At 38.1% G+C, this 16,055-nt stretch overlaps 1 protein-coding gene across 3 annotated transcripts in view; it reads right to left on the bottom strand.

Moving 5' to 3' along the window:
* The window catches only part of LOC131253131 (phototropin-1), an 89,367-nt gene that overhangs the window by 7,695 nt on the left and 65,617 nt on the right, over window positions 1-16,055 (bottom strand). For all 3 annotated transcript variants that reach the window (XR_009174938.1, XR_009174937.1, XM_058253964.1), the window contains exons 19-22: window positions 15,476-15,598; window positions 14,228-14,279; window positions 12,431-12,543; window positions 3,020-3,160 (exon numbers count right to left, since the gene is read on the bottom strand). Coding sequence is in view for 1 of the 3 variants with exons in the window: in XM_058253964.1 (XP_058109947.1) it covers window positions 3,020-3,160; window positions 12,431-12,543; window positions 14,228-14,279; window positions 15,476-15,598 (429 nt within the window). In the remaining 2 variants the exon portion in view is untranslated. The remainder of the gene's footprint in view (window positions 1-3,019; window positions 3,161-12,430; window positions 12,544-14,227; window positions 14,280-15,475; window positions 15,599-16,055) is intronic.

Genomic DNA, 16,055 nt, shown 5'->3' with positions numbered 1-16,055 from the left:
AGAAAATGAAGTGGGCCCATCAATCGACGAATGAGATTGAATGGGCACCTGGCCCTCCTGATGTATGATCACAACTCTTCCCTCATTAGAGTCTGCGCCCGTGGACTGAGTGTACATAGGCCTAAGGCCCTAGCCCACATCCACTTGAGGCCTTAAAGCAGGGGCTACGGGGGACAATTGTCCAGAATTGGACCGATACGAAGCACCACCTAACACGTGTGACACTATATGCGATTGAGGCTCTTGACTTGCCTTGCATGTTCGACCTTCAACAGGTCGAGAGACCGGAATCCGCCATTGAAGCCCCTCCTACCATACCGTTAGGAGCTTAATGACACCAAAGAGCGCCATCGAGAGCATCAACCTGAGGAGAACCGGGGAGAGGAGGAGAGGCGACCACCTCCCTAACCACCTTCATAAGAAGGATATCCTCACTAGCTTGAATCTTAATGATCTCTAGGACTACGACTACCTGTGTTTTCTTAACCCTAATACAAAGTCTAGCAAAGGGGAGCTCTTCCCATCTTGCAGCCGCCTGGTCCACCATTACCACTTCCTCGAGACATGACCCCAAGGCCTTAAAGAAATCCCAATGCTTGAACTCCAAGGGGAGCTTTGCAAACTGAAACCAAATGTTTGTTGTCCCCAAAGGAGACCAGTCTACCCATTTACAAATAGACAACACTGGACGTATACAGTGTATACGACTCGATAGGATAATATGCTCGATAATTTCTAGAGAACTAAGAGAAACCCATATTGAGGTAGGATTAAGGAAAAGAAGAAGAAAGTCCCCAGAGTGGAGATTGCAAAAATGCTCAAGCCAAACTTCGATATCAATAAGGGAATATCTTGGATGCTTCAAAACAACCACACTCCAAAGAAGGGTATCTAAAGCCTTCAACAGAGCCCTCGAGGGAACAATGACCTCAATGTTTCCACTAGCAGGCCAAAAGATTAGAGGAAACGAAGGGAGGACTCAAGGGATAACTAGCAGGGACCTTAGCCGAAACCCGATTACCCATCAATGCCTCTCAGAAAGAATTAGGGTTAGCTCTGTTAAGGTCTCCACCCATCGACATCAAGGATGCTCCCCTACCTAGGTGTTGTTGAGCATAAGGAATTGGATCAAATGCTCTTCGAGGGCCTCATCCATTCTAATTCTTAGCATTAACCTCCCTTGGGCCGAAGTGAGCCCTTCAAACTCTAAGCTCTTTACCATTAAATCTTCATCCATTAAACCCCTCTATTGCTGCCTTAAGTTACTCTTCCTTTTCCAACCTCACAAAAGCAAAACCCTTGATCGATGATGAGCATCTCTCCCAGGGAAAGACAACCTCCATAACCTTCTCGAAATTACTTAAAACTTGAGAGAAATGAAGTTCCATCCACCCTTTCAGGAAATGATCCACAAAGAGTGGGAAACTCCAGCAAAGGAGCAACACCAAACTTCTCGGGTTGCACTTTTGAGCTTCTTCCTTGTATTCCTTCCTACCGTAATCCATCCTCCCTATTCTTCATCATTCTAGAGGGCACCGATCTGGGCTCCTCTCTTACCTCTCAAGGGCCTTCTTCTCACTTTGGAAGCACCTCGGCTGCGCCTTGCCATAGATTTCCCTTTGGACCGACCTGAAAGGAGAGCACTATCTCCTAACCTCGAACACTCTCCCTGAAATAAGCTACCTACTCCATTAGGACTGAGGCATAAAGGTGGGAGATTAGGAGCTAGCATCTTTCAGATTACCGATATAATGTCTTTACTGGGTGGTACTCTCCAGTCGATCGATCACTTGAAGATCCATATTCACCGCTAGAGTTGCTCGAATTACTCGATCTACTAACATTATCCCCCTGCTTTTCTATTTGCATAGACGATGAAGAAGGGACAATCTTTTCATCTACTACAAACCGAGTATTTCAATTAATAACACCATCCCACTAGTTATAATTCAAGATAATCTAATAATTAACATAATGTAGGGGCATTTTCACACCGGGCTCGAGTAGGGTGGCCTGTGGGATGTAGGGGCACACTCGGGGTGGGGGCCCGTGTGAGGTGGGCCCCACTCATGTGAGGTAGGTGGCTCGTGTAAAGCAGTACCCATGTGATGTGGGGCCCACGAGGGGGTTTCAGCGAAGGTCCTAACCCATGGGATGTGGGGCTTGGGCTCTTAGTAAAGGGATTAATTTTCCATGCTCTATCAGTTTGAGCTTTTAGAGCAAGTGGTTAGTTATCCTGCATCAAATCGGTATTAGAGCGGGAGGTCTCATGTTTGAAACTCCTCACCGGGGGTGATTAATGCGTGGGCATTTTCACACCGGGCTCGAGTGGGGTGGCCTGTGGGATGTAGGGGCACACTCGGGGTGGGCGGCCCGTGCGAGGCGGTACCCATGTGATGTGGGGCCCACAAGGGGGGTTTGGCTGAGGTCCTAACCTATGGGCTGTGGGGTATGGGCTATGAGATAAAGGGATTAATTCACTATGCTCTATTAGTTTGAGCTTTTCGAGCAAGTGGTTAGTTGTTCTACATCATAATAACTCCAGGGATCAAAATCCTAGTGCATCTCAGTTTCAATACCTGAGGAAGGGGCATCCTTATCGTTATCCAAGCTTCAAAGTATCCTATTCATCTAATCCAATTTTTGAAGGATCTGTGTATCATTGATTTCAGTAAGTTATTATTAAATTTTCAAACAGCATGGCATGTTACTGAAAAGGAGAGAATCATCATAATTTTCTTCTCCACGTGGTTGAATTGAATGACTTCTATACTTAAATAGACTTGGAAAAACAAGACGAGAACAAATGAGGGTTTACATGTCTAGATGTTGGTGTTGCATCTAAAGATAAAGAGACGACTTTAAATTGTAAAAACACAAGTAAACATAAAATGGAACTCGTTAGTAGAATGCATTCATAGCACAAAATCATAATTCAACCATGATGATATTTATGTATGGACCGCAATTGGAACACATAATCTACTCAATCATGCTAAAGAGGGTAAAGATTTCTAACCATGCATCGAACAAGAGCCCAATTGATGCCGCGAAAAAATGTATGTTGCTTAATTTCGTTGGCTCCTTCACATGAACCCAATCTGTTTTTTGGATCCCGGTGCAACAAGCGGTACATTAACTGCCTTGCATGAAAACTTACCTGCACAAAGATGATATCTCAGTGAGTACCCATCTTGTTGCTCTTCATTAAGTAATATATCTAAACATTATCATATCCTGTTTGATTATCTATTGAACTAACCTCTTCAAATCTTCCCTATAAATTAGATTAATTGTTCAGGGAATAAAGTTAAACAGTTCATGATAGTTTCTTGAGAAAACAAATGTAAAGCGGACACTGTTGGTGACAAACTAATGAGGACTAATACACATAAAGATTGAGAAAAAACCATGATGGTTTCTTTCACAATTCATCATCATCCTGGCCTTTCTACTAGCAATTTGGGGTCAGCTTTTGAAAGGTAGATTAAATTTTATGATTGGCTGCCTATCGGGCATCAACCTTCCTCGTTTTAATGCGACTTGGGACCGGCAATGGCGGAGGTTCACATGACAACACTTGCATGCAAACACAGTCCCATCTAGTACCAACCCCCAGCTCACCTAATACACACACCCCAAAGGGCAAGCAAAGGCATGATCGACAGACATGCAGCCGAGCAAAAGGCACACACATCAAGTTCCCTTGTATCAGGTAGTAAGCACAAACACCCAAGTTGGCACCAAGGGAGACACCTTCCACCCTCTGACAAAAAGTTGAAATGACATGCTCAAGTAGTTGGGCTACAAAGAATAATAGGAAGCCCACCAAAACACTTTTATTGAATGCAACTCGGGTGCCAACACGACCATGCCCAACACTGTACTTTACCCTAACTATAGTGCATTAGCCAAAGGGGAATTTGTGAACCATTAAGGGCAAGCAAACAAGCTCCCTAAGAACAATTACTCTCTTCATCTAATCAATCAACCAAATCATTTGCCTCCATATAGATCTGTGCAAAGGCTTAAACTGCCGTGGAGCATGTAGGAAGGGATAAGTGGTAAAAGCATATTTTTGTTGTTGTATAAGTGTATTTTATCTTACTCTTTTGCTCATATGCGGTGAAGGGAACTTCTGTAATTTCATTGAAAAATACAATTTGTAATTTCAGAGTAAAATATAAGAAATATGTAAAGTCATGTGAATCCAAGCCTAGAGTTACAAGTTTGCATCAAAACCAAAAGAGTTTTTCTTTTTGAATTTAAACCTGAACCTAGTGTTCGAAATATCAGTATTGTGCAATGTATCACACCCTAGGGATACAGATACGTATCGGTTATCACACGGGATATATCATTTGTATCGCATAGTTTATCGCACTTTTTGGGAAACATGGGGAAACAGTGGGAATATGGTTGAATTTTTCAATGAAACTTCAGGGATTAGTTAAAAAAAACCTTAATACACACTTTTAAATCATAAAATCTCAAAAAAGAAGTGCACATAATAGGCTTCCTTTATAAAGGATTCTAAGCTATATGTTGGATGACTGAACTAATGTAATTATATTCAAATTGAATGCATAAGATTTATAAATGTATCAAGACATGTATAAAAACACAATTAATTCATTCAAAAGCAAAAAAAGAAGTAGAAATTGTAATACCTATTCAATAATAATGTGATTGGATTGATAAACTTTCCATGTCTCCCCATGCAATAGAATGTGGACATGAGTAGCAACTCGCTACTAAACGGTGCTTTGTAGGCTCCACCATGATGTATGTGTTTTATCCACACCGTCCATCCATTTTTCCAGCTCATTTTAGGGAATGAGCCCAAAAATGAGGTAGATCTAAATCTCAGGTGGACCACACCACAGGAAAAGTTGATTATTATTAAAAACTTTTTAGGGGCCACAACTTTTAGAGGAAACTGATATTTGTGTTTCACTTCGTCCAGGCCTTTGTGACCTACTCAATAGGTTGGATGGCTAATACACATTATAGTGGGTCTTAGGAAGTTTTTAATGGTGGGCGTTCAATCACAACAGTTTTCATTGTGTGGTCCACTTGATATTCGGATTTGCCTCATTTTCCGGATCATGCACTAAAATAATCTGAAAAAATAAATTAATGGCATGGATACAACTCATACATCATGGGAAGCGGATTGCGTATTGAGTAACTCAGCACGCTAAGTGTATTGAGTAAAATTTGTCGGGTCCACCATGATTTACATATTTTATCCACTCCGTCCATCCATTTTAAGAGATAACTTTAGGGCTCTATCCCAAAAACGAATTATATCCAAATCTCAAGTGGACCTCACCACGGGGAATAGTGTGAATTGAAATTCTACTGTCGAAACTTTCTTGGGGCCCACAAAAGTTTTGGATCAATTTGTTATTTTTGTTTTCCCTTAATCCATGTGTTTGTTATCTTATGAACAGGTTGGATGACAAATAAACATCTCTGTGGACCCTAGAATTCATTATTCCCACTGTTTCCTGTGGTGTAGTCCACTTGAGCTTTGGGCATGTTTCAATTTTCGGCTCAACCACTAAAATGAGCTAGAAAAACGGATGGACGACGTGGATAATCCACACACATTCATTGTAGGCCCAACTAAGTTTACTCAGTACGATAAAAGCGTACTGAGTAACTAAGTACGAAATCCGATTTCATACATCATGGTGGTACCTACAAAGCACCATCCAACCACCTCGCTACTGGAAGCGTCAGTATGGTCCCGTGGATTTAGGGAGTTCCTGCATTGGGATGATGGGTGGAGCCCATCGTGATGTTTGTGAGAAATCCACCCCATTCATCCGTTTTGAGAGCTCATTTTAGGACATGTGACCAAAAATGAAGCGGATCTAAAACTCAAGTGTGCCACGCGAGAGGAAACAGTGGGGATTCAGTGACCACCTCTGAAACATTCATATGGCTCTAAAAGTTTTGTATCATGCTAATTTTTTTTTTTGTGCTTCACTTCATCCTAGTGGGAATGACCTTATAAACGGTTTAGATGGCATATAAACATCAAAGTGGAGTCCAGGAAGGTTTCAACGGTAAGATATCCTTTCCCCAAATTTCCCTCTTCTGTTTTGGATCTGCCTCAATTTTACTCGCATGTCCTAAAATGAGTTCTCAAAACGAATGAACGGAATGGATTTCTCACAAACATCATGATGGCCCCACCTAAGTATCCTAGTGTTGGAACTTCCTGCCAAAGGCTTTCGCAAGAGGATGCTTCCCAATCCACGTATGCCCTAGCCTGGGTACTACCCAATCCACGTGTAATGAAATAGCATTATGGGTGGGATCCTGATTGCGGGCCTCACCACAATGTATGTGTTGTATCCACATTGTTCATCCAGCTCTTTGTGACCTTACCAACAGGTTGGATGGCAAATAAACATTCCGGTAGACCCCATGAAGTTTTATTGGTGGGGATTCAATCACTACTGTTTCTTGTGTTATGATCCACATAAGATTTGGATCCGCTTCATTTTTAGGATTGTGTCCTAAAATGATCGTTCAAAATGGATGAACAGTGTGGATGTAAGGCACATACATCACAGTGGGCCCCATAGAGAACTATCGAGGATCCACCCAATTTGCCCATAACTAGTGATCCGAGCATCCACCCAAACCACACGGATGGAGCAACAATGTGGGTGGGATCCTGACTGTAGGCCCCACCATGATTTATGTGTTGTATCCACACCGTCCATCCATTTGGAGAGATTATTTTAGGGCATGAGCCAAAGAATGAGGTCGATCCAAAGCTTAAGTGGACCCCACCACAGAAAACAGTGGGGGCAGTGATGCCCACCATTGAAACTGAAACAATTTCTGGAGGGCCCACCATGATGTTTATTTTAGATCCAATCTGTTCATAAGTTCATACAGATATGAATGAAGAGAAATCACAAATATTAGCTTGATTGAAAACTTCTGTGGCCCTAAATAAGTTTTTAATTGTAAGTATTCAATCCCCATTGTTTTCTATGGTAGGGTCCACTTGAGCTTTGGATTTTTCTCATCCTTTGTCTCATGACGTAAAATGATCTCTCCAGATGGATGGACAACATGGATATACAATACATACATTAACGTGGGCCTCACCGAAAGGGCCGCACCGTCTTCTGTGCAACCGGGTCGCACCGAATCCACTCTCCCTTAAGGGGCGCAGATTAGGTGTTACTCGGGTAATAGTTGAGTTGGTGTTAACCTTACAGGAGGGCCCACCTTGATGATATTGTATATATCCAATCTATCCATTTGTTTTTCCATCCCATTTTAGGATGTGGTCCCAAACATTAAGCACATCGAAATCTCACATGGACCACACCACATGAAACAATGATGATTGAACGATCATCATTAAAAACTTCCCAAGGCCCACCTGAGATTTGGATCTGCTTATGTTTTTGGATAACGTCCTTAAATGATCGAGAAAAACTAATGAACCGAGTGGATATGAAACACATTCATGAAGATGGCCCCCACATGGTAAGGTTAACACCCACTAAGCTGTTGTCCGTGGAACAACTAATCTGCTCCTAACTTAAGAGGAGAGTTCGAGAGAAAACTTTGTTCTTCTCCGTTAAAGAAGCCGCAAATCCCCACCTATTCCCAAATTCTTCTTCGAAGGCGGAATCAAAACCTAAAATTCTCTCCCGCAATTCATTTTTTTGGCAAATCCCAATCCAAATCACATCTTTCTTGGCGGAAAATTGGTTTCCTTCCAAAATAATTTCCTTCGAAGAAAAAAATGGGTTTTAGGGATTTTCATTTTCTTACATGATCTGGCAATGTCGACCGCGGCCCACCAAATCCAATCGAAAGTGACTCATTCAGGAAGATCACAAACGTAAGAGAAATTTATTCTATATTTTTCGAAATTATGGATGGGAATTTCTGCAATATTAGGGATTATCGACCGATATATCGTAGATATCACCGATATCTCAAGAAAAATTGTGATATCTTGCTATATATCGCACGAAACACTTAAGTTGGTCAAAATTTCAGTATTTTTCGAATTTTTGGGGGGTTTCGTATTGTTGGGCCCTGATACCGATAATGTCGGTTGATAGTATCGATATTGCGAACACTGCTTGAACGAAATGATTACATTGATTGATTCCATGAATCTTGTTTTGGCACTAGAGAGGGATTAAGGATTTTGGTTTTGTATTTAAGATTTTTCAATCAGTGAAGTGCAGAACGAGGGAGTGGGGATAAAATCAATTTGGGGTCTGAATCATCTGTACAAATTTCATGTGGTCTGGATTCATCTTTGTGGAGATCTATCGATATTGGGTTTTATGTAAGTCTTGCTTCTATTTATTTTATTTTATTTTTTTATACAGATTTGCCCCACTTTTGGATTCAAAATCCAAAGCCAAAAAACAAAGTGGATTGGTTCTGGTAGAGGAATTACCATACAAATTTCTTAGTGATCAGACTAGTTTGGGAGAGCTGTCAATTTTTTTGGAAATTTGTCATTACACGGGAAGTGTGTAGAGGGTGTTTTTAGAGCCGACGATCACACAATTCTGGGTAAGTGTGTTTGATTTGATTTCAGTTTATTGACACCATGTTGAGTGTGATTCTGATGTGTTGTATTTGAGAATTGATTTTAAATTAAACAATACAAATTATATCTCTGAGGCAAAATTTGTCCTGACCTTTGTTGAAGGACGAGATCTATGGGGACATTTGGATGGGAGTTTACCTAAACCGAATGTGGAAAAGGAGTATGCAAGGTGGAGGGTTAAGGATGCTAGGCCCTGAACGTATAACGTTAGCTTTGGTGATGCAAGATACATGGGAGATCTCTATACTCTCAAGATAACGAAAGAGATGTACGAATATCAATGAGATCTTATCCCTAGACAAGCCAAGATCACTATTACAAAGTATACAGGATCTCACACCAGCATTTTCATTACCTATATCAACTGATGTATTGCAACTTGGTATACGGAAACCTATTGGGTATCGCATGGGAAATATCGGATGTATCGCATGATGTATCGTGGTTTTTGGGAGACATTGGGAAATTGATCGAATTTTTCAATGAAACTTCAAGGGATGTTAAAAAAGCACATCATTAAACACTTAGAGATCTAGAGACAACACAAAACAAGTCCACATAATATGTTTCCTTCGTATAGAGTCCTAGGCTATGTGTTGTCTAATAAAAGTGATGCAACTATATTCAAAATCAATTCATATCATTTATAAATCTAAAGAGATGCATAAAAATACAAGCAATACATTCAAAATCCAAAAAAGAAGGTTAGGAACAACAAGTAACATCATCTCAAATATTTTTCACAATATTTATTTAAACATTAAAATAATAATAAAAATCACTAATATTGGTATATTCATATCCTTTGTTGCTTATTAATGGAACTTCATTAGATGAGCTAGTAGAGACCGTGTAGTGTGTGTAAGTGATCCAAGGTTCAATCCCTAATAGTGTTATCTTTCAAAAAATAAAAAGATGATAATAATAATAAAAAAAATATTTTGAAAATAAATAAATGAGTGTGGCTAATGCTAAGATCAGCAAACACTAGTAAACAAGTAAATATTAGGCACAAATACTTGTCAACGTAATATAAAAAATATTATTTATTTATTTATAGATATTTTTAGTTAATTTTTTTCTCAAAAATTTCAAAAACTTCCATTAATCCATATATCAACCTCCAAGCACTCTCACATTATTTTGCCAAACATTAAGTGCAAGTAAAATGGGTGAAATCGTTAAAATTTTGGATTTTCCCCAAAATTTAACCCTTTTCTCTAAAATCGAAAATCGAAGGTCAAAATCCATGATTAAGCATGCAAATCATGGATTACTAACTTCACACCACAGATGCTAAGCAATTTAAATAAGAGAAAACATTTCGGATTAGTAAAAACTCACCAATTGGGTTTCCGATACCACACGCTCTCTGATCTCAATTTTCGCACCCAATCCCACTTTCTCTTTGAAACAAATGAAAAGTATTGGTTGAAATCCCCTTAGGAACGTAATCATGAACAACAAAAAAAAATTCATACAATTTTTATTTAATTATTTTTTTATTTTATATATATATATATATATATATATATATATATTTGTAGATTTGTGATTTTTCTTTTTTCAAAATTTTCACAAGGGGATTGATGCAGCTGCGATATTGTTGATACGTGTGATATGCATTGATGATATCGTGGAATCTATAACTGTAATATTTATGATACATTGCAATGTACCAAAATATTGTCAATTTGTTAAGATATATCACAGTATATTGACCGATGCTGAGGAACTTTCCAACTTTAGCCCAATGTCGTATTAGTTAGTTGTGATACGATGTTGCAATCAATGGTCATACCTAGACAAGCCAAGCTCGCTAGTTGTCTAGGGTGGAGACATTTTCACAGATGAAGGTCACTAGAGCATAGGGTTATGGCTATAAATGGGCTGGGTCATTTTGTGGGCTTTTGGGCCAAGTGGCATTTGGGCTGGATTGCTCAATTTTATGCCCATAAGACAAGCTCGGGCTTAGCTATAAGAGCTCATTTTAGTTTCGTGCCGGGCTTGGGCTACCCATGGCCTGGCTTGGCCTGGCCTGATCCCATGACTAGGCATAGATAAGTCAATAAAAAAAAAAAAAAAACCAACCCTACCTTGACGAAGAAGAAGAGGAAGAAAAGAAGGAGAAGAAGCAGAAGAAGTGGGCATGGGTTGGGCCCGGCCTGGGCTAGCCTAAAGGATATTGAGCAGAAGCCTAGCCTAGCTTGGCCCGTTGACAGCCCTACCTAGGGCCAGACAATTCCAGTTGATAGCTCATGACTAGGATCAATCTACGAAGTTGTAAGAGTTTTTTTGTATATTATGATCATCGTATTGAACAAATAACAGATATTTCATTTAAAACATCAATGAAGTAGCATAATTCTTTTGTTTTTTGTAGAAAAGTCATTAAGTAATGTTTTGCTTAGTCCAAAGATATTGAAAATCAAGGACAGCATGAGACACACTTAATGAGTCGGAATGGATATCTCTGATGCTATGATATGGATGCTTTTGGAAACAAATGGGTACAAATCAACCCTTGTGTTTAGTGAACGTGGTTGAACATGTCACTTAGCACAAAACAGGATGTTGCAGTTAGATAGCACCTCAATCCTCAATATTCTTAATCTATTTAGGACTTCATTTCTTTCACAAATCATGATAGCATCATAACAATAAATATTTCCATCTTGATTGTAAAAATTAGGACTTGAGTTGAACACATACCTGAGACCATGAAGATGACAAAAAGATCAAGCCTATTTCAGTTATAACATTTCGTGAATGCTCAGGATAGTTTCATAGAAAATAGAGCTTAATCTACGGAGCAATAGCATGGCTACTAAAATATTGCATTGGGTTGTTCTTGACTGGCATGTCAATATCAAATATTATTCACACTAACGACATTAGTTAAATTATTGAATAAGTGTTTCTCTTGACATTAAAAATTAAGTTTTCCTTGAACTATATAAACATACACCATAATCAATCCATCATCCTGCCAATCTTCTCTCTTATTATTTCCTTCTCATTGATTTTATCAATTTCAGTGGTGGTGATGAAGACACCCTACAAATTCAAACGATGACGTGTATGGTTTACGTATAGGAACCATGTTGCGCAAGTACCATCCACATGTTTTTTAGAAGCTGGACATGGAGTGAAATGGGAGTAATAAAGAAGCATTTCCCAATTCGCAAGTGCATTTGGATTCGCGAGAGCATGAACATGACATAAAGCCATCACAAGTCTTATTACTGCCAGGTGTCTTATTTCACCAAATTGATAGTTCAAGTGTAGAAGGCTGTTTAATTCCTAGAGGGATTAGTTCTGTCCTGCCTAATTAACCTACTTATTTTATTGTATAAGAAAATGAATTACCAAGCCAACCAGTTGGGGTAGGTACCTCCATCATTGTTAAAGCTCTAATATCAGTAAACTCTTTCACATTGATCTAAAAATATGATTTTCTAATCTCATTTGCAAACTTTATTACGCAATTGATGCATTCCATGTCGAAAATTTAGATGCATATGCCAATTATAACACATTGCATAGTTACTGTAAGTCTGTAACAATTAACAAATACTTGCAATGGATGCAACATTTTTACCTATATTCTTGACATACAACTTTATGTGATATGATAGGGTTGAATTGGCATTAATGGTGCCTCACAGTTTATCTCAAATATCCTAATAAACAGTGTTGGAATTTGGAAATGAACAAAACGAACAAGAGTGCCTATTCCAATAAGTTAAGGAATATGAAATGACACAGCATACTAGGAAAGTGCTTGAAGAAGAACTTGGATTAGATAGGTCTCACCGAAAGACTAGCAGGAAATTTAAGATCCTTGTGAAGAATATTGGCAAATGTCTTTTGCCTCGTCTTTCCTCTGAATGGTGTATATCCATAAAGCATTTCGTAAAGAAGAATTCCTGACATAGTAGTTGAATATTCATAAATAAGCTGTGATCCAGTGCAAGAAGAGACAATGTGACACATTTGCAATAATGTCTAACCAGATTCATGTGCATTAAATCCCTCACAAAGGATTATGTTTCATAAATTTTGTCATTGCCCAGAAATGATGCTCATTTGTCTGATTTCAGTCATTAGCCTTTTACACCCACTAATTGGTAAGTTACCAATTTCCATATGCAAAGACACTGTTTGAAATTTCAGCACCTTAGTTCAGGGGTCAAAACCAACTGGTCCATCACTTTTTTTATATTTAAATTATGGATGTTTAGATAACAGCATTAATTCAAACACAGTGAATCCATGGGGCATGTCAGAAGTCAGATATGCTTATCATGTCCTTGATACATACCCTTTTGGCATTTACTGTTTCAAATGGTCTGCAAGCAGACCTTTCTGATACACAATGAAAATGAGTGCAGCATCCACCACATGTTTCTATGTAGTTAGTACATTCCCGAGGAGTTAGTCAACAAAGGTACATAAGATGCACAGAAAAAACATAACTGAGCTTGGGATCAATTCTTCTCTAAATGTCCATATCAAGTTATCAACACAAATAGAAGGCACCTTCACGAAATGACATCTGAAAACACCCTTGCATCCCAGCCCAAATCCACCACCTTAGCAGGCAAAACTCATAAAATGAAAAAAAAAAGTTTCAAAAGATGATTTGGGACCACTCTAGACACTATGAAATTGACAAAAGGACAGTTTGGAGCTTCCCCACAGGCCCATACAACAAGCACGTGTTTGCAAGCCTGAAGTTTCTATTTTGGAGATGGTCACAAGTTTAGATTTTGTCTACAGTCGCCATCCAACAAAAGCTCCTTGGACAATGCAGCTGCTACTAACATCTTAACTTTGAAATTCCAACTATCTCAGATACCAGTAAGCCATGATTTTCAGATAGGATTCCATAGCATTTCCATCAAAGACTCTAATAAATCGACTCACACCTTGCATGCTGGTCTCTCGAATTCCTTGACGTTTCTTTGTTCCTGGCATCATTTAATTGTTTGTAGGATGTATATCCTGAACATATCTTAGGACAGGAGTTTCAGGTCTACAAACTATGTTTTTGACCATAAGATCAATATGGATACAAACCTTTAAGTTTCTAACTTATATTTCTGAAGCACTGGGTTCCCCTTCTATCAAGCAAGTTTTGAATAAATTGCTGCTTGCTGGATTATTGCGATACACTCCTTTATCCATAATGTAGATATCATTAGATACACATCATATCACCCAACATGCATTGGTTTTTTGACAGAGAAATTACGCAACTTTTGCACGTTTAAAATAAATTTAAAAAAAAAAAAAAAAAAACTCATGCAAAAGATGCATCTTCTGAACATATTGCCAATCCAATACTGACATTGCTCACAATTTACACCAAGAAGGATAATATGTAATGCCTATCTTCTAATAACTATGAGTTTTGGAGCTGGATGAGATGTGCTCCATTACTGATATTTTGAAACATTGATTTTTTGGTTAGTACCATGAACTTTGTACTTCTACAATTTTTGAACCACCAATGCATAAGAAGAAAAACATGGTTTGATAAATATGCGGGAATAAATTGAAAAAGGTTCTTGCAAATTTTTTTTTTCCCATTTGAGAATATGTAATTACCAAGAGCCCACCAGTCAACAGCACTAGTATGGCCAGCTCCAGTGATAATTTCCTGCAGAAATGAATTGACATTTTTCCAATAAAAATGATTAGCTGCCATCTTAAATATAAAACAAAACAATTAAATGTACATATTAGAATAACAAAAAACAACACCATGAGTTGAAAATAGGTAAATAATTATTTGATGGAAGCATAGCTCAAAACGACTATCAAATAGGATGAATAGAATAGAGCCCATGTTCAGTACATAGAGATTTTATGGTTTTATTTTGTCTCTACTGAAATGAAACTTCTACCTACTTAAGAGATTTCATGCTTTTATTTTCTGTTCTCTGAAATAAAACTTCTATCTATTTATGTATGCCCTTCTGATTATATATACAATATGGAAACATTCATTATCCAACCAAGACCTATGCCCTCTTGGGATACAGGGTGCTGGGTTTTGTGTTATGAATGCTTTCTATGATAGTTAGTAGTCCACAGGAACATTGCATAGCAATGTGATGGAAGCCAGAGATCAGTTGATGGGACTTATCATTATGCATGATTTTTTCTTTTTTGAAAAGTCTTATTATTACGCACGATGGCTTCTGCTGCATAAATTTCTTTTCTGAAGTTATATGACTTTTAAGTGCTGGCTTTGGTAATCTTTGATTTTGGGAAGTACATAAAAATGAGAACAGCAAGTCCCTATTGTCATCATCAGACCCCAAAAATCCTATGTGTTCATTAATAGCTTCCTATGCTCACAGTTTGGCTTAGTCACACAACAGATCTTTGACATAATAAATGTTCATATTCTAAGAGAGGAGTAACAAATCTTAACATACTTAAAATAAGTAGAATACATGAGAATATTAATGACGTAATAACACCATCAAAAAATGCAAAGAGTTTCAAAATCCATTCACAGGAATATGGATTTCATTCTCTGCAAATGAACGATTCCATTATCTGAAAATGAAAAATGTTTGGAATTTTGAGGACCTGGAAGCTATAGTTGCTAAAATCATTTGGAGATGCATTGTTTATTTACCAACATACCATGCCATCAGTTCCAGCACATGAAAAAAATAACAGTCCAGAATGAGAGTAAGAATAACTTCTTTTTTTTTTCAAGGAAAGGTGGAATCATTCCACCTGAATTTTGTTTAGGAGAGTACGAATAACTTAAAAGCAGCATTTTTTTTATTTTTATTTTCCTGCAGAAACTGAAATGTCGATTCTAGAAAAGATGCATACTGGTGCAATATACTCTTCAGTTCCAACAAAGGAGTTTGATGCTCGCATTGGTTCAGCTATGAAAATTGGAGGTAACTGCCCTTTATGCTGCTTTTTCTTTTCGTGGGCGTTTGGAAGCAAAAGCTACAAAGAAAATAATGGGTAAGATTCTTCGAGGTAATTATATCATCAAATACTTCAAGAAGTGTATAATAAACGAAATGAAAAAGTCTAACAAGTTGCAAACATTCGAGGGTTTTCATCAAAGATAGCAGTTTATGTGAGAGAAACTGATCCCAACTATTAGATAGAAATCAACTCTAAAATTTAATTGAGGGTTCCTTTTCAAGAATATTAGAAACAAGGAAATTTAATTTGAGAAGAAAAGCACTACGATACTTGAAGAATATGTAAGAAATCCTGCTATGTCCCTTTGCAGAAGTCAAGAAGACCTTACGTATATAAATTTAAATCTGACAAGAATTGTCTACTTGGACCTTGTCTTTCTATAAAAGAAAGAATAGTATCAGTAAGTTTTATGATATATTGAAGGATTCTTGAGGTTTAAATTTCTAGGACTGCCATGTAAAAGAAATGGTCA

The sequence above is a fragment of the Magnolia sinica genome, chromosome 8 (assembly GCF_029962835.1).
Source record: "Magnolia sinica isolate HGM2019 chromosome 8, MsV1, whole genome shotgun sequence".
NCBI lineage: Eukaryota > Viridiplantae > Streptophyta > Magnoliopsida > Magnoliales > Magnoliaceae > Magnolia > Magnolia sinica.
Note: the sequence above shows the minus strand (reverse complement) of the source record. Positions and strands in the feature narration are given on the sequence as shown.